This window comes from Astatotilapia calliptera, chromosome 22 (genome assembly GCF_900246225.1).
Source record: "Astatotilapia calliptera chromosome 22, fAstCal1.2, whole genome shotgun sequence".
NCBI lineage: Eukaryota > Metazoa > Chordata > Actinopteri > Cichliformes > Cichlidae > Astatotilapia > Astatotilapia calliptera.
In genome coordinates this window covers 13,377,430-13,398,662 of record NC_039322.1, presented here as the reverse complement: position 1 = coordinate 13,398,662, position 21,233 = coordinate 13,377,430, and the positions used below count along the sequence as shown (strand labels likewise).

Here is a 21,233-nt window from a genome sequence, read left to right as displayed (position 1 = left end):
AAAGGTAAGCAGCGGGTGTAGAGGGTGTATTTTTCCCGACAGACTGTGAGCATGAGCTTCCAGCTGAGCAGTTTTGAGCAGATGGATGGATCAAAAGACAGCATCACAGGGTCTCTGCTAATAATGCTGCTTGCTTTTAAGTTTATAAAGAATGATTACCACAACTGCTTTTGATGTGCTATAACATTAAGTACAGGATTTAGGATAATCATCTTATTTGTCAAAAACCGAAGGAGGCACACTACTTGTTTAAGTCTTTACCAACTGAAAACCTACTAGAAGTTGGCCTAGAAGCCCTTTTCATTTCTGCCATATTTCAGGCCTGCTTATAGAACAAAATGGGTTTGCATCAGAAGTTTGTGAGGGTGGTCTTTGCCTGGAAGCTATTCAAATAGCCAACAAACCACATCTTCACAGATATGTACTGTGGTGTCAAAACTCAGGGGAGGTCACCAAATGGGGGAAAAGAGTTAATGAAACACAGACAAGTCCAATAACCATATAAATGTTTTTTTTTTTTTTTGTTTTTTTTTTTTAAATCAAACACCACACGCTTTCAGTGACAGTTGCCTTTCCAAGATAATCTTTCTCTTCACTTTGGATTTCTGTACACATGAGCAAAACTAGCAATATATTCATTTTTACATATTGCATCAAAAACAAAACAAAACACACCTCAACATTAACTAATATTGAAGAAACACCTTTGAACTGCTTTGGACGCCTCTTTCTATCGATTGTACTGAAGTACGCATTTTCTGTTTTTCCTCAGCAAGCTCATGTCATTTAGATACATGGTTTGTAAATGTAGAAACTAGTTTTTAGGGGAGAAAAAAAAAACAAAAAAACAAACTACTCAGATGTTAACTCTGGTGTCACACAATAACCGTATCTCACATCTGACAAAATTCAGAACTGGGTCACATTTGCAGATGAAAGTGGGTCAGACAAAAAGTGTCATTTGTGCAATGAAATACTAATAAAGTGATCAGAATGATGCTTTACTTTTGTGTTTTCAGGAAAAGAAAAATTATAGCTTTAAAACTGAGATTTGGTAAAATATTTCAGTTTGAGCTTAGTGCAGTAAATCTTAGGCTCCCGCACAAATCACCATACCATACAAAGAAGCCCACTTGCTACATAGATAAAAGTTAAACTACCTTTCCTACATTTTGGATTATATTACAAGTATTTGGCATCAAATCTAACAGCATTTTTCTTCAGTTTAAATGCAAGCATTTTCCCCTCCTTTTTACAGCAGGCACTTAGTATTCAGTAAGGAATGCCAACACTCAGTTCTATTACTGGTGCTCAAGGACAGTTTTTCCCTGAATTATGATCAAAAAGGAAAGAATGCAACCATTTTTAAACAAAAGGCTTTCACTTATCTTTCAAAGATTGATAAAATAAGAACATCTTCCTACATCAATTTATGGTATGTTATCCACACTGGCAGTAGTGTCATGTTCTGACAACATCTAGATCAAAGAAATGGACTCAACAAATACTGTAAATCATCCAACGTGATCAGGCTGTTTCAACTGCCTTCTTTAAATTAACGCAGCTTCAGTTTTCCCCTTTTAACAGCAACGTCAACAAGCAGATTACAGAACAGAAATCTCAGCACAAATTTGTTTTCTTTACATGATTGATACAACTTAAAATAATGCATCCATTGAAATCTATTGCTTCAGTTAACTGCATGCATCTCAAGTGCAAAAAACATTCATTGGTTTAATCTGGCAAATCAAACACTTAAATCATTAGTTTAAACACAAAATACCACATGTGATTTCAAGATGGCACAAACATCCAGCAAATACAATACTGCAAAACTATAAAATAAACTCGACAAATCAAAGGCAGTGCAGACACAAGATGATGATAAAGCCAAGGCAAGTAAGCCGGCAGCACGTGCTCTTCCGCTCAAAGCTTGCATTGATTTTGTTTGACATACAACTGTACAAATAAATCCACATCAACGTCCTGGTGCTCAGTCTTTTTGGAGAGGAATCCTTGTTTCCTTCAGTTTTTTACCTTTGGACATTTTCAATGTCATTTTTAAATATACCGTCCGTAATACTGGAAGTTATATTGCATCCAAGGATACATGCAAAAGTCAGTCTGGTCTATGTCAAGCCATGGAGATTCTTAAGTGGTTGACCAGGATGTCAGGCTTTAGCTTGTAGAAGTTTACTGGCTTTAACATTTAAAAGTGTTGCCTCTGGATATACAAAGATGCTCCTCAGCCCCTGATATAGAATCCCCATTTTCATATAGTTTCTCTGGAAGAAGGATCCTGGATCCAGGCTGTAGCTTGTGCACAGTTGGCAGTGGTTCACACTTGTTGCACCTGCTGGTATGTGCATTCTTAAACATTCACTGAGCGGAGGAGCGTGTGGTTTTTATTAGTCTTCCCACTTTTAAGATGAATGTATTAAAGCAGAGGAGTCCCCAACCCCCAAAGAAGTCTAACCTTTGAGCCAATGAACGGTAGATTAAACCACTAGCACCATATATTTGTTTTCGTACAGTGGATTGCACAGTTGGAGGCTGACAGGGGTGCAGTGTGAGACTAGACAAGACTCCTAAATATCCAAAATCATTTCCTGATGGTTTTCTAATGTGCAAAAATAAAGTCACAACTTTCATGCCAAAGCTTCAACAGCTTCATAAACATCAGCTTGCCATGGATTCCCTCGAACCTGCTCTATAATACCTCATTGGCGTGTTTCACAGACTAGTGTGTGGGTGTCTGTCCTGTGTTATGTAGTGCTCCCGTAATGAATGACATAGTAGTCATGGACGTACATCAACACGGCGATGGGCTGTCCAATTATGAGTGAGATCCACACGGCCGCGTTGCCGTAATTTCCGTTCAGGAAGCGACTTACGAACAAAGCCAGAGGAACCTGAAGGGTTTAAAAGGTCAGAGGTGAATGCATGTGTATGCCTCAGTATATAATGAAATGAATAAATATAGGGCCTTACCTGAGCCATCATTCCCATGAATGCCCACAGTCTAAACATCTTGAGAGGAACGCTCACCAGGTACTGAGGAAAGAAACAGATTCCCTTTTTTAGAACTCAGCAGTTGCATTTATAACAGTGATGCTGTAAGCTAGCAACTCTTCTTTCAGTTTCTGTGCATGCACCAGGAACCTCTGAATTTCTGCCCTCATGTAGGAATAAAACATTTAGTAAAAACAGTCTGCTTCACATACAGAAGTAAAAACAGCCATCAAAGGTGTTTGAGGCTAAATGTTGCTCAGTTACCTCATGGAAAAAGGCAGAAGCCAGAAAAACAGCAGTTTGAGCCAGAAATTTGTTCACCCCCTTCCTCAACATTGGCTTATAGAAATGTCTGCAAAACAGGGAAACAGACAAATGACTCCTGGTCTTTCTTTTTATATCTGGGTCTAACTATATATGCACTATTAATGAGACTAAAGCCAATCAAACCATGTGGCAATACTGATTTTAAATAAATAAATAAATAAATACTTGTCATTACAGAGTTTGCTGCTCACCTCAGGCACCACTTGTGCACTGGGATGTTCCAGTTGGCCCAGAAGTATGTGACAGTCTCAGAGTTCCTGAAATCAAGAGCAGTTTAAGGAACTGATGTCAAAACTGCAGTGCGATTTGAATCAATATTTCTAGGAAAACACTCTTTGAAACCTATGTGATACATCATCTGTTGCATTTGGAAACACCATCACTTCTACATCTGACAGACTGCACAACATCATATTAAAGTAACAGAAAAATGGAAGAAGCAAAAAAATAAATAAATAAATGAAAGATGAGAGGAGTCACACAGAAAATGTATGCTTGACGACTCACCACCAGTCCCTGTAGAACTCCCGATCTCCAAACTGCAGGAGCTCTGCCACAAAGTTCAGAGAGGAATGGAAAAACCAATAGAAGAATATTAACCATATTAGATGGTTAGGAACCTGGGAGGAGGCAGCCAGGGGGGAGGATTAGAAAAGGAGAGAGGAAAAGGTGTCTAGGTTGGTAAGGTTGAACTACTGTTGACTAACAAATGTAACTCTTGAGACCTCTTTTGAGATGAGCACAGAATAAATTTCACTTTAAAAATGTTAAAATAATACAAAAAACAAAAAAAAACAAACAAACAAAAAACGACAATACCAGAATAAAGGAATTAATTTGAGTGTTTAATTTAGATCACTAATACTAATAACAGATCACTGATAAAGTCTCTGATGTGCAGTCTAGATACTCACAGCTAGTTTCAGCAGCCGCTCCACCATCCTAGAAAAGTCCATTTCCTTTAAGAAGTAATAAAAAAAAAAAAAAAGAAAAAAAAAAAGAAAAAGATACCTTTTCTTTATAAGACCGCTCCAGTTTCAGGCAAATATTTTTGACTCTTGCCTTATTGGAGCCATTGTAAGTGATGCAGTGAGTGTCTCCATGTTTATACACACCTGGAACGGTTTCATTGAGTTCTGAACACTTGGGACCATCCACTGGAAGACACAGACTTAGGTTAGGGTTTTTTTTTTTGCTGCTTTTCCACAATATACTCAAAGAAGAAATGTGTTCGAACTAGGCATATCACAATTTCAGATTTTCACTAAACAATGTAAGAGAATGACAGATAAACAATATTCAGCTACAGAAAACAAACTATAAGTCAAATCTAAATATATTTATTGCAGGCAGCATTTTCCGGCTCCAAGGTTTCAGCATGTGGTAATGGAGTAGAAGCAGAATGGTAACGGCTATACGGGGCATGCCAACTTTGTAAATTTGATGCAAGAATCTGCTGGTGTGTGAAAGAAGTAACTGTAGCATCAGAAAAGTGAGCAAAGACCATTGTTATTTCACGACACCCCCGATTTAAATCACACTTGACTGATCAGTTATTTAATGCATGCATACAGTGTATGATCAGCATGCTTGCCAAGTGTCTGTAAATATTCTACATACCTGCTGTATTAATCCCACCAACAACTGCATGAGGAAAAGCTGGAAGAAAAGAACACGTTAAGATTTAAACAAAACATTCACACATTCATCTCCTCGTTTGTGATTGCGATTCATTTTCTGTCATTATAATTAGGTCACCAACTAAAATTTTGGGACCGTTTCTGATCGTTTCCTCTCACCATTTCAAAAAGTCTTCTGATCAGAAACCTTTTGCGTATCCGTGGAGACCGTGGGAAGTTGAGCTGGTAGCAGAGAGTTGGTGCAAAGATGAAGTAGTACATGTCTAAAGACAAACACAAACAGGTCACATCAATGTGTCACATTAATGACTTGATCCTACACTTTCTGACTTTGATACTGGAATGTTTTAAAAAAAATTAATAAGACCTTGTGAGAAACGACATTTACTGGCTATTCAAAGAGATACTCCTCAGCCCCTACTTTAACAAGTTAATATTTACACAGCAAATATTTTGACCCACTAATTTTCTTTCTCATTGTTGTTGGTAGCAATGTCCATCTGCACTAACTGTGCAGTCTGTTACCTCTGTGTGTGAGGTTGCCTGGGTAGGAGACATTGGTGTTAACCGCTGACCCGTTGGACTGTGCCACAATTGGACCTGAATGTGGCAGATGAATAGGCACAACAATTAGAATTTCAAGCATCATTCAATTTTATTTTATTCATTATGGTGTATTAAAATGAATCCACAGTAATATAGCTACAGATGCAGATCCAGCTTTCATCCACGGTCAATTGAAATAGCGCCAGCTATTCTATGAAAGAGTTGCACATGTTACTATGCCACCACTAGATGGCAGTATAAGCAAAACAGTGCAACAAATCTCTGCAGGTATGAATCATCTACTGAATTCATTCACAGATACGAGTCGTTTTGTTGACCTTAGTCACAATGATTCAACGGCTCAGCAGTTCCTATGCTAATATACTTACACGAATATGATCGTGTCATTCTTTTAGCTTTGGCTTGTCTGATTTCTCTGCACCACTTGTTGGAGTCCATGTAGGAGTACAGCTTGAGAAACAGCACTGTGTAGGTGCCTAAGGAGAGCACACCACCCACTGACACAGACACACACAATGTACGAGTCACTAGCAGTGTGCAATAGATGACATGGTACATAATAAATAAATAATGAACCAAGCATAGCTGGGTATGTGTACAGATTGACTCACTGGCTCACTCATATTCACCTTAAAGTACTTGACATTATTGCTCTCATTTGTTCTAATTTTCTAAACAGAAGACCCACTCTTGTGTAAAAAAGAATAAAGCATAAGAAAAAAAAAAAAAAAAATCATGTACCTGGTGTGATGGAGGTCACAGTGAGTACTGAGGCGGAAGGAAAGATTAACAAGGATGTCAGATTAAACAAGTGAAGAATCAGCCCTGTAGTTTCGGAGATTGTGCCCTAGAAAGAATAAAGGACAAAAAGTAAGCAATATTTTATTAATACTTTCAGTATTTTTTCTCTTAAGGAACTGTGCTATCTAATCTGGATCAGCTTCAGTGTTCTTATCGGATTTAAGAGCAGGTATAAAAAGAGGTGGCGCTGTGATGTTGAATTTACTTTGAAGACTTCGGCAACTGAAAAGCACCTGTTTCAAGCACACATGGGAGATCACAGAACGACAACCTTCTAATCAAATCCACTTTCTTTGTACTGTAAGAAAACAGTGTTATCACATCAACAAATAAGCTTACTGAGGTCGAAGAGTCCCAGACGAAGAACTGAGCATCACAAGTTAAATGAAAATTTAATCCAACACAGAAAAACACATCATATTCGTGTAGGGACTTACCACAGCCAGACGCCGCTCTATGTACAAGGCTGCTAATATGAACACATTGGACACTAAAACACAAAAACAAAAACAGTACTCAAACTCTATGAGATGCTATGCCATAAAAATCAAAATCAATCATTACTCTGTTTATTTCAGTCACGAACTTCAAAAGAGAATTTGAAGAACATTCAAATATGACCTTTGTTTTAAGTTCTGCTTTCACCCTAGTACTGATTACCTGTGTTGTAAAACACAGACTGCATCAAGAATCAACTGTATCCAAGTAAATAAAATCTGAACAATCACCAGCAAAATATATTATACACAGAGGCTCACATGAACTGCACTTCTATGTGGCAACATTGCACATATGAGCCACTGAAAAACTTAATTACTCTGGATCCATTTACATCTTTTGTACTTAAAGAAGCTGTTAATAACCACTACACAGCAATACAACTACAAACCATGTTTGTGAATTTTATCATCTCAATCCTAAAGTCACAAATAAACACAAAGTTGTAACTCAATAACCGTGTGCAGTAAAATTAAGGCTCCGTACCAATGATTAGGCATGCTGCTGGCCAGCTGTAGGGGTCCTTTAAGAAGAGGGACACTACTTGGATAGGATCTACCAAGATGCCATACCTGAAGAAGGAACAGAAATATATTTTACAGCTATAGGAAGTCATCTCTTAAAGTGATGCAAAAGGCTGGAGCCTGTCCAAGCTGATGTGGAACAAGAGGAAATAAGCTTCATAACCTAAGACCTGGAACAAGCTCATGCCTTAGAACATCTGTACTGCAGCAACAGTTCAAGTTGTTCTGGACGTGAAGCAGTTCTCAATATGTAAGCTCTTGTTGATTAAAACCCCCCAATAACAGCTACATAAATATAGGTGCATACTCACTTTATAATGTTCTCTAAGAAAAGTCGTGCATTACTCAGCACCTGAGAAAGATGCAAGAGGACACAATATTAACATGACTCGTACTATAGAAATATTTCAAAGCATATTTTTCAAAGTTGTTCTTCATTAAAAAGCTGCAAAAACCCCAAAACACTTGTCTGAATCTTCAACGTGCAGATGTAACCGTTTGTTTATACACATTGAAACTGTTGCTATTCAAATTTGATGAAAAACAAACAACAAAACAAAACACATTTATTCTTATGCTGGAATTTATTAAGGAGGAGGATATTAGAAATAAAAATGTTAGCTGCTGAGTTATAAATAGATTAGATCCTCAGCTAAATTTAGCCACATGTTCCTGCTGTTCACATTGACACCCTGCTGAAGTGCACTCTGATAGAAAGTGTCGAGCAAAACAAGTTTATTATTAAATTGTATATTTAAGTTCAGAGTCCAGCTTCATCTCAGCCATCGGGGCTATCAGAGAGTCTAAGATAACGCTAGACTTTGCACAATTTAAAGAAGCAACATTATATATGGGATCTGTACAGTTCTAGTTCATTTTTATATTAGTCACTTAAGCTAGTTAAGATAATGAGGACATTTGGTGTATGACACTTAATGGGGTCATGCTGCAGTGAATATCCCCACCAGCTTGCCAAACCCCGGCAGCAATGTGGTTTTGTCTGTAGTCCAAACCAGTAACCTTTACTTTAGTAACCTTCAGCACAGAGGAGGCCACTGTAGCATGTCACACATTTACTGTAGCAACGTTTTGTAGAGAATATTGCAACATTGAAGATTTTCAAAGATTTGCCTTTTTCCTGCAGTGGAAACAAGGCCTACTTGTTTCCACTGCAGTGTTTTTCATTGTTACTGTTTGCCCTTTCTATGCACACCATTAAAATACTGATGGGACGTCAGTTTTCAGCACAGGATATTATAAGTCATAGGATCAGAGGGTCATAGGGTTCTAGGGAGGCTGAAGTAACAGTAAGGGCTGGGTACAGGGGCAAAATCTCTGCGCTCTGGGAAGGGTGAAGGAAAAAGGTTAATATGTCCAAAAGCTACTTTACTATAGTGTATGTTATGTTTGTTATCATTTGTAATGTTCTAGAAAATGAAATGCTATTAATAATAAATTTTTTTCGTCACATAATATACAGCTATCAAACTACACTATAGAACTATTAAATCAAAATATTACTTCTATCCACTTGTACTTTCTTTGAACAATCTATAATGCAAAATGAACATCCCTCTCTCTGATCTGGTGGATAGTAATTTTAACAATGAAAGAAGCCACTGATGTTCACTGAACCTGGCCTCTGGCAAAGATGCCCTGAGAAAACAGGTGAGAACAAAGATCAAATCTTAAAACAGGCTTTACGTCACAGTGCACTGACCTTGTCAGCCTGTGGCCATATAAACTATTTACATGGTTTACTTGTCTGCAAATCACTTGGAACAATGCAATGAACCATTCCAAGTCTCAGGTACTCTTCCCATATCTATGACCAACAAGCTCAATACTGTGTCTTAAACCATATAACAAAGATGAAGAAGAACTGGTCGCAGCCATCTGTGCCTTGTTAGTAGCTAATGAAGTTTTCCAATTGAAAATGAACAGGTCTGATTTTGGAGAAGGGGGACACCTTAAAACCAACATCTGGTATGCAGCTATTTGCCAAGCAGATGGGTCTGCAGCAGAACGAGCAATCTTCTCTTAGAGGTCTCTATAAATGGATCATGATTCATCAGGTCAAGTCAAGTTGGCTTTATTGTCACTTCAACCATATGCAGTTTAACAGTACACAGTGAGGCGAAACAACGTTCCTCCAGGAACCAAGGTGCTACATGCAACATAAATTTACAACATAAATTAACAGAAAACACTAAACTAGCTAACTAAGAGGCCTAGTTAGCTGGCTAGCAGAGACAAGACAGACTGACCTAACATAAATTAACAAAAAAAACCTAACTATCTAAGGAAGACTTTTTTTTTTTGTTATCAGACAGCAGACAAAGTGCATGTGCAAATGTGCAAACAAGAGCAGCAAAGTGACAGAATGATAGAAAAACACAACGTAACATAATAATAAGGTTTTGTGATGATGAGTTGAGGTAGTGGAGGAACAGTAAACATTCCTTAGTGTAGCAGCAAAAATTAGGAAGTGCAGAAGTTAGTGCAAAAAGTCCAGTAATAATATTGTGCAAAAGAGCATTTACAGGTTAGTGTGTACGATGGTTTGGTGGTGTAGGTCAGTGTGTTTGCGCTTGTGTTGATTAGTCAGTCCAGTCTCAATGTTTTGAGGTAGTTGAGTTAAGCTAAGTGATAGTGTGTGAGTTTGTGCTTATCAGTCAGTCCCTTTTTGCTGAGGAGATGGGTGGCTTGTGGGAAAAAAAAAAAAAAAAAAAAAAGAAGCTGTTGCACAGTCTGGATGTGTGTGCCCGAATGCTTCGGTACCTTTTTCCAGATGGCAGGAGTGTGAAGAGTGTGTGAGAGGGGTGTGTCCGATCAGCCACAAAGCTGGTGGCTTTGCAAATGCATCATGTGGTGTAGATGTCCTCAATAGAGGGGAGAGAGACCCCGATGATCTTCTCTGCTGTTCCCACTATCCGCTGTAGGGTCTTGCGGTCCGATATGGCACAGTTCCCAAACCAGACAGTGATGCAGCGCTCAGGATGCTCTCGATAGTTCCTCTATAGAAGGTGGTCAGGATCGGTGGTGGAAGCCGAGCCTTTCTCAGTCTTCTCAGAAAGAAGAGACGCTGTTGGGCTTTCTTGTGCAGGGAGCTGGTGTTGAGGGACCAGCCGAGGTCCTTCTCCAGGTGGACGCCCAGGAATTTGGTGCTGTCGACGATCTCCACAGAGGAGCCGTTGATGCTCAGCGGTGAGTGGTCGCCTCGTGTCTTCCTAAAGTCAACAACCATCTCTTTTGTCTTGTCAACATTCAGAGACAGGTTGTTGTCTTTACACCAGTCCGTTAGTCTCTGCACTTCCTCTCTGTACGCTGACTCGTCGTTCTTGCTAATGAGACCCACCACGGTCGTGTCATCAGCGAACTTAATGATGTGATTTGAACTGTGTGTTGCTACACAGTCATGAGTCAGCAGTATGAACAGCAGAGGACTGAGCACACAGCCTTGTGGGGCCCCAGTGCTCAGTGTGGTGGTGCAGTTCCCGATCCGTACTGACTGAGGCCTTCCGGTCAGAAAGTCCAGGATCCAGTTGCAGAGGGAGGTGTTCAGGCCCAACAGGCTCAGCTCAGGTAACAATCAGAAAATAAGACTATTCTAAAACAAAGCTTAAAAAAATGTTTCATGAACCTCAGAATCAATTTCATCAGATCACAAATCAAATGGTAACAAATAATCTATGCAGGTGCTGAGGACAAATATAAACAAAAGGTATTCTAAAAGTCTCAAAATCCCATGTAGACTTTGTTCCCAGGGTTCAGATACTAGATGATGACAGCTCAGTAATTACACAACATGAGAAGTATTTTATCCTGCCAGCAATGCAGAGGATGGAGTACCAAGAATATTGAGTTTTCTCTCACAAGAAGAATTTCTTACTAGTATTTTGGGCTATTTTCTTAAAAACTTAGTTTTTCCCTGTTATTTTGTGTTAAATCTTACAAATAAAAAAATAAAAAAAATAAAAAAATCATGGAGGGCACAAAATACATCTATATTCCCATCTCTAGAAGCATGCACTTCTACAGCTGACATTTTAGGAATTTATCTGATGGTCCTTGTTATCGAGGACAAAGTACACAACTTACTGAACTCCTAAATATACACACATTCAAGGCTCTGGGGGTCCACTTTACATTTTTACAGCCTGATCCTAAAGCATCCTCTGAAAAACGTCTAAAGTGAACACCATCCGTTGGGTATGTGGTGACCACAAAGTGAAAGATGTGCTGAACGGCAATCTAAACCTTCAAAAATGGGAATAAACCCGTCATAGAACCACCCACACACACACACACACACAGAAATCTGCATAGATACATCCAGACAGAGCAATCATGCAAGTACATCTACACACAGATATGCAAAGCACACACACACACACTTAGAGTCAAATTCCCTTTCATGTGGATTACAGCTAACTGGATATTTTTAAATCTAGATGTCTAATATAAGGCTAAAACTGACAGGATTCTCTGGGGCACTGCAGGCTGTCTCTGGAGACAGACACCCACACTTCCCTCACTGGACTGGGGCAGAAGCTCTTGTTTCTAAATGAGGTTAACAGTCCTGAAGTCTCCTCAACAGAGAGGGACATGACATATTTAACTAAAATGCCTGCATTCAGCCAACTTCAACAGAAGTATCTTGCTGTATGAAAGCCAGGTTGGCCAATTTAGTTATTAATGCTAGTAGCACTACAAAGTATAGCAGCCACAATGGTTAGTCTTTGCATACACTGTAGCAAACCATTTGAATTATTTTAAAAGGAGCTTCAGCAAATGTTACTTTCAAATAACTAGCTAGCATTAACAATAACAATACTAGCAAGCATTGTGAGCTATTGTGAATGAAGGAATTTCTTTGTCATTACTAATAAAAATGTCCCTGCTACAGATAGAAAATTGAGTTTTTCATAGAACTGATAACTGTTAAGGATGTTGGCTCACTAAAAATTTACAGTAAAGAAATCACCACAATATTAGATATGGGTCCAGTTAGATCAAAGTTAGAGCTGAAGCATTTTGAGTCAATCTTTTTGGAAAGAATCATCACGAATGATCTCCAGAGTTCTAATTTATTTATTTATGTTATTTTGCAGCTTTCCCCACATGAATTAAAAGAAAGATAAACACCGTCTGAAAGGTCCTACGGACAGTTAGCAAAAAAAAAAAAAAAAAAAAAAAAAAGTAAACACTTTTTTTGTTTACTAATACTGTTAAAAAAAAAAAAAATCTACATACCTTGGAGCAGATGACCTACTCAATAAGACTCCAAAATGAAATAGGAGAGACAAGATAGGAGAAACAGTGCCATTTAACCATTGAAAGAGATTCGCTGTCATTATATGAGGAGAAAGAAGTCCTCTTTTTTTCTATTTTACTGTGATTCTAATCCCACAACCTCTTGTTTTTTTGTTGCATGTTTTGCGTGATGCTCATTTATTTTTTTTGCCCAATATACAAAACTCAAATAAAAACTTAAAAGACAGGACCCTTTTACTGTGAGGAGAGAGTGTTAACCACTGCGATGCCACGCTGTCCTAAATCACTAATAAAAGGAAAACAATTTGGCAGCAAATTAAAGACCCTCGCGTAATATAAGCCCACCTAACAAAGTTCACTTTTGATGAGAAAGTTCAAACAAGCTCACTGAGATTAAACTGTAGCTTACAAACACGCCTCTTATCAAAAATATAGAAATATCTACAAGAAATGGCAACCCAGGCCAGAGCAAAACCAAAAAAAAAAAAGAAAAAGAAAAAAGTACTTATGTGGCTAATCTGCAAGTGTTATGAGAGATAACACAAAAGTCGATTTATCAGCGTTCCTGCAGACAACACAACAAGTTAATGTGTCACAAAAAGTCAATGTAACAACAGGTCTAACAGCAAGCCCAGAGGGATGTGTACTTTGTGTGGGCTGGAACTTTTGTTTTGCTGCAGTAGTTTGGAGTTTTATACACTTTGGATGGCTGAGTGAGTGAGTGAGTGAGTGAGAGAGAGAAGTGGCAAAGAATAAGAATAACCATACATGAGCTGTTGAGATTAGAGAGTAATTCTTTGAGATTTCTTGCATGAGCCTTGTCCAGACCAGTAAGATTTAGGTGAATGAGGGGTCTAACTTTCTAAATGTTACAGTTTTCGAAGCAACGGTGGCATACATTTTCATTTCTGCGTGGACATGTAATGAGGTTTAACTCACCAGCATGACAACACACCAGTTGAGGATTCCTCTGTAGTTGCTGTAGCCGCTGGCTGAGCTCAAGAGAGACTCCTGTAGATTGTGACACCTGCAGAAAAACACACAGTCGTTCACCATTAAATTTTAGACTGTAATCAAATGATTAGCACTCTTTCCTGTCTCACTGTCTCCACAAGCTAAGGGGGGGAATCTAGTTAGGGCAACAGGATTGATTTTACAACTCTTACAAAGCACCGATAACTCAGAGTGAGTCATTTATGATTAACACATTGAGAAATCCTTCAAAAATGACACACGTGTGACTTCATGTTGAGGACCAGCTATGCTGAACTTCCTTTACTTAGCTTATTTTCCTTGATGGACCGATTACCACTTTCTTGGTGGTAATGCACTTAACAACAATGTGGTATAATCTGACATTAAAGTTAATATCAACTTCAAGTTAGGATCAGAGGGAAATTATTTAATTTCTATACCAGCTTTTACGTGGATGAATCACACACTGCAGTTAAAAGGTTTACATAGCACTGCCCCCAATCTATGCTTTAGAAAACTGAAGCGTTTCATCAAGAAACCATAAAGGAACTTTTACACAGCCATAGGTGATAAAGGGTGAACGAGGACAGAGGAGGAGAAGACTGGTCAGAGGAAAATGGTTAAGAGGTGAGGAGATGGAGCAATAACAGCAAGTTAGGAAAACTGTAGAGAGGGCAAGAGGATGGAAAAATAAAGGAGGAAAAACCAAAGTGGTTTTTAACATAGTGCCAGGACACTCACTCAGCATGAGAAATGTGCAGAAATGCATGCAAACAGTAGACATGCTATCGCCAAAGCATGTGTCACAAGAACACATCACTTGCCTACGTCAGCTGGCTGGGATCCAATTAAAATAAAAATTAACCACAAATTAAAATCACCTTCCTTTTACTGGGTATTAAAGTGCCGTATTAGGACCCTGGCCTTCACACCAATTACAAGGATGTAGAAATTCCATGGGGTAATCAAGAAGGCATGGCTTCAACCTAAAGAAATGCATGCTTTAAATAGGTAGGCAGATCTGAGAAGCTGGTGTGGTGCCCATAGGTAGAAGCACGGGCTATTGTTTGCAGCAAGGTCGGTCATACCCTACCTGTTCTCCTGACACACCCTGTATACAAACTCAAAGCTACCCTCTGTTCAACAAGTGAGTGAGTGTCCTGCCAAAGAAGTCTGTTACTACTATTCATTTTTATATTGCTTCAAAATTAGAGACATCTGAGACAAACTCTCCATCGATCTGCTGACTATTTTCTTAAATTATTTATTATTGGCCTGGCAAAAGAGCAAACTCCAGCTAATAAAAAAAGCAAGCAATGAAAGTTATGTCAGTTTGTTTATAAAGCTGGAAATAAAAAAGCTCCCCAGACCTGTGCCAGACTCTCACAGATTGCATTCATGCAAGGCTATTAAAGAAATGTAGAAAATGCAGAAAAAAAACAGGGGATGAACGAAGGCAACTCAAAAGGAGGCATTTAAAGCTTATGGAAATGTTAAGATTAAGTGCAACTTTTGGGTTTCTGCAACTCTTTTTTTTTTTTTAATGCCCACTAGCTCAAGAACAGCTTTGTAAGAAATAAGTACCAGCTAACCTGTCATGAAACGGCAATTAAGCTACTGGAAACAATGGAGGAAGAATAACGACTCTGGCTAAATTACACATGAATGAAAAGGGGAGGAGGAGTATGAGATGTACCCCTCTGCTAACAATTTACCGTTAACGTCTGTACGTAATGCTGGAACGTTAACGTCAAAGGTTACCTGAGCTTTTCGTTGATATCTTCTACCGCACTCCTCTGTTTCTTCGGACTGTTTGCGAGCTGCTGCTGTGTTGACTTCCCCATTTCTTTCTCCACATTGCCGTTATTGTTCGCATGCTTCTGGACCTTGTCTGCGGCTTTTTCTTTAGCGGAACACGGTGGAGGTTTCTCCCCTGCGTCTTGCCTCTTGGTTTGCTTGGTGCTGGTGCTGGTTGTCCTCCTCCGGCGGGTTACGGGCCCTCTCGTCTCGGCTGTTTCGCTCATTTCCGCGGCTTCAGTCACGCTGTTTCTACCTGCTCGACATTGTTGGTCAAACTGCCCGCCGCTCGTTTGTCCCTCAGTAACTTCACAACAGGAGCTGAACAAACAGCAGCGGGATGTTCTTCCTCCTACAATGTGAGCGCTGGTAATGAGAGGGGCGGTTCATTACGACGGCTCAAGGTGCATTTGTCAGAAGGGTTGCCAGTTCTGTATTTTCAGCTAACATCCCCCGTTCGTAAAGAAAAAAAATAAAATAAAGCAATCACAGTGTCCTGTCCGTTTTTTCTTTGTTATTTGCAATTACGATACAAACACTCACTTTTTCCTTATAAAAAAAGTTACTGCATAAGAACATTTCTGTCTCAAAATTTATTATACAAAGTATAATTGCCTGTGTCGCTCACATGTATGGACTACAAATCTGTGATCAAGTCAGGTTGCAGTGCGAGTGAAAGGAAAACCAATAGTATACGTCGGTTTGGTCACGTGGTATTTCTGACCAATTGCATTGTAGCTGAGAACGCTCGCTCGGTTGAGTTAAGTAGCGACAGCTGTTGAGGGAAGCTTCGTCGCTGGGACAGGTATTTTCAGTGTTTTTTCACCTGTTTACATACATATTTTTAATTCTTTAACTCACATATGTTACGGTGTAAACTCGGAGATTCCGTTGTCTGCTTTTAGAGGGAATGAAAAGACTCAAGAGGAAGAAACAGAACGGCGGAGTTGTGGTGAATGGGAATGGATCTTTCACAAGAGGTACGCGATGACAGCTAACAGACTTTGTTTTTGAAGAAGAGATACTACATTCAGTCGCTTAAGACGTCTTATTTTAAAGTTATACCGTTTTATTACGATGGCTGCTTCGATAACATCTGTACGTGCAGGCAAGCAAAACTAGACCAGACTAGACTATGTAGCTAATTCTAATTTAATCTAATATTACTGCAGTCAAGTGATAGCAACTAAAATGTGCTGCTTTGTTTACAAGAGGGCAAACTTTAGCTGCTTGCGTGGCAGCCTGTCAGGCAGACTGGACTGCTTGGAAATTTACAGCTGACAGTCTGGCAGGGAGGAGACGGAAAAGGTGCTTTTGGTCAGCGATCCAGCAAAGCTGATACTTGTTTTGCGTTTAACTCACACTGGCTGCAATCTAAAGCATAGCATTTAGATAACTTTATGATCATTGATCCTAATGGCTTTGCTTGCGTAAATGACTTTTAAAAAAGGCAATGTCTTTTAGTATGAAATGAATGAAGAAACACCTGGTTTGTCTGTGCAGGTTAGTAAAATAAGTATAAATCTTTGGGTTTACCTTCAAAGCCATAATAGTGTGATTTTTAAACGTGATCCTCAAGTCTCTGTCCTTATCCATTTTTCTTCCCCCCCTAACTTTCTTCTCTCTGTGGACGCTCTCGCACAACTCTCTGTTTCATCCATACCACTCGCTTTTACTTTGTTTTCTTACACCTCCATCTCTGCCTGTTTGTTACAGAGCCAGGTTGTGGGAGGAAGCAGAAGCTGGCTGAGATCCATCAGGCTTTGATCAGGTTAATATCACAGTGTGTCTCTAGAGTGTGCTTACTCCACAAAAACTGGACATGCACATTTAAGCAGATGAAGAGCAATTTTACACTCTTGAGCTATGTGCTGCCAGTCATGGGACATCCAGATTTGTGTATTATGTTCTAGGAGTGAAATAAAACAGGAAAATAGTTGCTTCAGCGAACATGAAAAGCCTGACAATCTTCTTCATCATTTTAGAAGCCTAAAAAGTGGATCTTCTTTTCAATATTTTCTATGGTAATAAATACCTCAGATAGTTCTACAACTCCAGGGCATAAGGCATATTTCCACTGGAGAAATCCCCTCTACCTTCTTATCCAATACACTATTTCACAATTAGATGGCACTAATTTATCAACAGACAATAACTTTTATACTAACATGATTGCACATGTGGTGATTACTCTGGTGTGTTCAGGAATATTATGATGTAATCATAAGGACCTTTAAACTGTGTCCTAAAATGTGTTATACAGTTAAGTCTACACGTTTTTGGGTAGTGATACATTTTTTTTCTAATGTTGCCTCTGTACATCACCCCAGTGAATTTCAAATTTAAAACTGAAATAAAACAATCAAGATGTGATTGAAGTGCTGACTTTAAGCTGTAATTCAAGGGGTTTCACAAAGATATTGCATTAACTGTTTGAAAATTATAGCAGTTTTTATAGCTAGTCCCTCATTTTCAGCAGCTCAGAAGTAATTGGACAATTGACTGATTAGCACTTTCATGGCCAGGCAAAGCCTGCTCCCTCATTAATTCATGACAAATTACACAGATAAAATATCTGGAGTTAAATCGAGGTGTTCAGTCAGGAGCTGTTCATCTGAATTTAATTTAGAAGTCCAAAATTGATGTTGATGAAAGTGACAGGGGCCATCATTAGTCTGAATAATCCTCAAATAAACCTATCAGAGAGCGAACACAGGAACTTTAGGAGTGATCAAAATCATGTGGTTCATCACTAGCCAGTGAATTCACTTGGCAAGATGATGCCAAAACAAGATCTTGCCAAATCAAGAACACTCTCTTTGTGAAGTAGGTGTTTCATTCTTAAGGTCTTCAATCAAAAGACACCTTCATGAATGGAAATGCAGAGGGTTTACAATAAGGTCCAAACTACTGGTTCATTCAAGAATTGTATTAGACTTTTCTAGAGAACATCTAAAAGAGTGGCAACAGTTCTGGAAAAAAGATGAAAATAAGATTAACTAGTGCCAGAATGATGGGGAGTTAAGTATGGAGAAGTAGAAAACCACTCATGATCCACATTATCTGTCAAACACAGTGTTTACTATGTTATGGTATGGGCATGTATGGCTGCCAGTGAACGCGGAGCACTAGTCTATAGTGATGAGACTCTTGATTGAAGCAGCAGGGTTCATTCTACTCAGATTCAGCCAAATTCTGCAAAACTGATTGGACAGCGGTGGGAATTCCAAAAGGGTACTGCAAAAACGGCTCAAGAGAGAATTATTATTATTTTGGGGGGATTCTCTTCAATGACCAAGTCATATTTGGTCATGCACATGTGTTCTAGACTTCAGGCAGTAATTTTTAAAAGAATTTTTATTAAACTACTTAAAATGACTCCAATTAAATTTTAGCCTGTGAGAGTAATTTAAATTAAATTAACATATAAATAGTGCTGACCTGTTGAACATAGTAATTTTTTAATTCTACAAAAAATGCATTAGCTGTTTTCTTAGTTTATTTAAATCAGAGGTAGGAGTTTCTAACTGGTACAAAGGTACAAATTTTAGATACTATGAGCAGACTGTAAGTAATATAAAAATTGTCTAATTTTGGCTTTTGAATGAACAGTGATCCAGTGGACATTGAGACCTTGAGGAGAGCGGCAGTCAGTAAAGGAGGACTGCTCACTGATGAGCTAAGGAGAAAAGTATGGCCCAAACTACTGAACATAAATGTCTATGAGCTACCACATAAACCTGGTTAGTATACACTTAACTTAATGCGTGGTTAGTGTTTGATGAACTGCATAAATAAGTAATAAATTAAGTGCTCCTAGTGCAAACAATGCTAGCAACAATAAGGGAAATATTTCTTTTGTTTTAGGTCGAGATGTGAGGGAGAACCACAAAGACTACAACCAAGTAGTCCTTGATGTCAGGAGGTCGATGAAGCGTTTTCCGAAAGGTGTGTGTGTGTGGGTGGGTGAGTGTGTTTTATCTCTAAAGATAGCAGCATAGCGCAATGTGCCATTTGTTAAACTGTAACCCTGACCTTACAGCAACATGGAGTTATCTTGTGAGTAATTTATAAACCAAGTTTAATCTTCACAGGAGGAGTTCCCACTTTTTTGAGCTGAGAGTGTTGTTGTATTTTAAATTCAACAGCACTACTGTTGTTTACAGAGTCAGCAAGCACGTTTGCCTTTAAAATCTTGCAACATAGCAGAATGAGGCCCATAGAAAACACTGGATTCTGTATTCTGAACTCTAATAATCCAATAATAAACACTTTCTAGTGTCACTTTTTGGATTACATAAATGCACTGCTCATTTGCTCTTCTGCAGGTATGCCAGCCACGGAGAGAGCAGTGCTTCAGGAGCAGCTCATCGACATCATACTGGAGGTTTTGAAGCGTAACACTCAGCTGCACTACTACCAAGGCTACCATGATGTGGCCGTCACTCTGCTGCTGGTAGTTGGGGAACGAATGGCCATCGCCTTGTTGGACACACTGTCTAATTATCACCTCAGGTTGGATATTTTATTTCCTGATGATTCTCATACTTTTATGTATAGTTAAAATGTTTTTCCAACTTCTGCAAGTCTTCTCTCTGTGCAGGGACTTCATGGATCCTACCATGGACAGCACCAAACACATTTTAAACTATCTGATGCCTATTTTGGAGCAGGTTGATTTGGAACTGCATGACTTCATGATCAGGTACAAAAAGTAGTGACCACTAGAGGGCACCACAGTGTTGGTTTTTACCTATAATGCTTACAGGGAGAGAAACGGCTAGTGTATTTGCAATTGAATTAAAATATTACTGAAAACACATCAGCAGTTGGAGTTCAGCTATCAAATGGTACAACAGCCTGTCTGTCCTGCCAAGGTGTACACCACATTTAACCTTATTTGCGAGATAAAGTTAAATGTATTTTACTAGTGAATTCACCTAAAAATGATATATGAACAATTTGCAGTTTGTTAAAACACAAAACAAAGGACGTCAAGAAATAGCCAGCTGCTGCAGATAATGTGTGATGGACTGCGGATGGGAATGTTTGCAAATCAATGAATCGAATCGCCCTTTAAAGTATTTTTGATGTGTGCATGTCTGCAGTTTTTTTTTGTTGTTGTCTTGTTGCCTGTTCATAATTGATACTGTACTGGCAACTTCCATATTTGCAAACTACCTGTCTACTTGCATACATGCTGACATAAACAGAAAAAGCACAAAAAACAAGACATTGCACTTGGAGAAAGACAGCAGGATAAACAACACCCTACTTCAAAGTTTCAGTCACCCTTTCTGCTGTGCGCTTCCTCTTCTCCTTGTCTGTCTTCTTATCTCTGCCTCTTTTATTCTGTACTTGTTCTTTTGCTCACCTTTATTTTTCTTTCTCTCCTGCTTCATTTTCAATCCCTACCCAACCCATCGCACATGCTCTTTGCCCTTTGCTCCTTCCCTCTATCGGTCCCTGCTTCTTTCCATTTGTCAGTCCCTTTATTTAGCACGCATTTGTTCTTTGTCGCTCAGTTCTCCTGTCCAGTATTGATCGGAAACTTCTAATTTGTTATTTTACTTGAGGCACAGTAGCAGGATATATGAGGTTGAAGAAAACATACTTTTCTTTCAGTTCTGTATTTTATATCTCAAGTGTTCAGGATTTCAGGATTATGACATATGTATTAAAGGCAATGAGTGGGGGGAAAAAAGCTTTTGACCAACTCAGATCCAGAGGTTTTCTTTTTTTCTGGTTTTGATCCACATGTCCTGTGTCATTGGATCACTTAAAACGGGCAGTCATATATTAAGAAAGAGTGATT

The 21,233-nt window shown here is 38.9% G+C and overlaps 2 protein-coding genes across 4 annotated transcripts in view; one reads left to right on the top strand and one right to left on the bottom strand.

Moving 5' to 3' along the window:
- Positions 1 to 827: 827 nt before the first annotated feature.
- Positions 828 to 15,804, bottom strand: dgat1a (diacylglycerol O-acyltransferase 1a). Its single transcript, XM_026155825.1, has 17 exons — positions 15,383 to 15,804; positions 13,586 to 13,673; positions 7,681 to 7,721; positions 7,332 to 7,417; positions 6,785 to 6,837; positions 6,288 to 6,393; positions 5,915 to 6,043; positions 5,505 to 5,579; positions 5,139 to 5,242; positions 4,960 to 4,998; positions 4,455 to 4,496; positions 4,254 to 4,298; positions 3,847 to 3,959; positions 3,531 to 3,596; positions 3,277 to 3,364; positions 2,992 to 3,054; positions 828 to 2,912 (listed from the first exon to the last, which is right to left on the bottom strand). Exons 1-17 carry the CDS (start codon positions 15,643 to 15,645, stop codon positions 2,766 to 2,768), a joined length of 1,548 nt encoding a protein of 515 aa, XP_026011610.1. The 5' UTR covers positions 15,646 to 15,804; the 3' UTR covers positions 828 to 2,765.
- Positions 15,805 to 16,104: 300 nt separating this feature from the next.
- LOC113014360 (TBC1 domain family member 20) overlaps positions 16,105 to 21,233 on the top strand; it is a 33,464-nt gene continuing 28,335 nt past the window's right edge. The window contains exons 1-7 of one of the 3 annotated variants that reach the window (XM_026155824.1): positions 16,105 to 16,223; positions 16,324 to 16,398; positions 17,135 to 17,189; positions 19,031 to 19,161; positions 19,286 to 19,384; positions 19,747 to 19,933; positions 20,022 to 20,123. In XM_026155824.1, coding sequence (XP_026011609.1) covers positions 16,329 to 16,398; positions 17,135 to 17,189; positions 19,031 to 19,161; positions 19,286 to 19,384; positions 19,747 to 19,933; positions 20,022 to 20,123 — 644 coding nt within the window. In that variant the 5' untranslated portion in view covers positions 16,105 to 16,223; positions 16,324 to 16,328. The remainder of the gene's footprint in view (positions 16,224 to 16,323; positions 16,399 to 17,134; positions 17,190 to 19,030; positions 19,162 to 19,285; positions 19,385 to 19,746; positions 19,934 to 20,021; positions 20,124 to 21,233) is intronic. The other 2 variants (XM_026155822.1, XM_026155823.1) reach the window with 2 other exon arrangements.

Coding starts and splice junctions, on each gene's coding strand:
- dgat1a (XM_026155825.1), bottom strand. CDS start 15,645: ATGAGCGAAACAGCCGAGACGAGAGGGCCCGTAACCCGCCGGAGGAGG. Junction 6,838..7,331: donor AGCAGCATGCCTAATCATTG/GTACGGAGCCTT, acceptor TTTGTGTTTTAG/TGTCCAATGTGTTCATATTA. Junction 4,999..5,138: donor TCAGAAGACTTTTTGAAATG/GTGAGAGGAAAC, acceptor CTTTTCTTCCAG/CTTTTCCTCATGCAGTTGTT.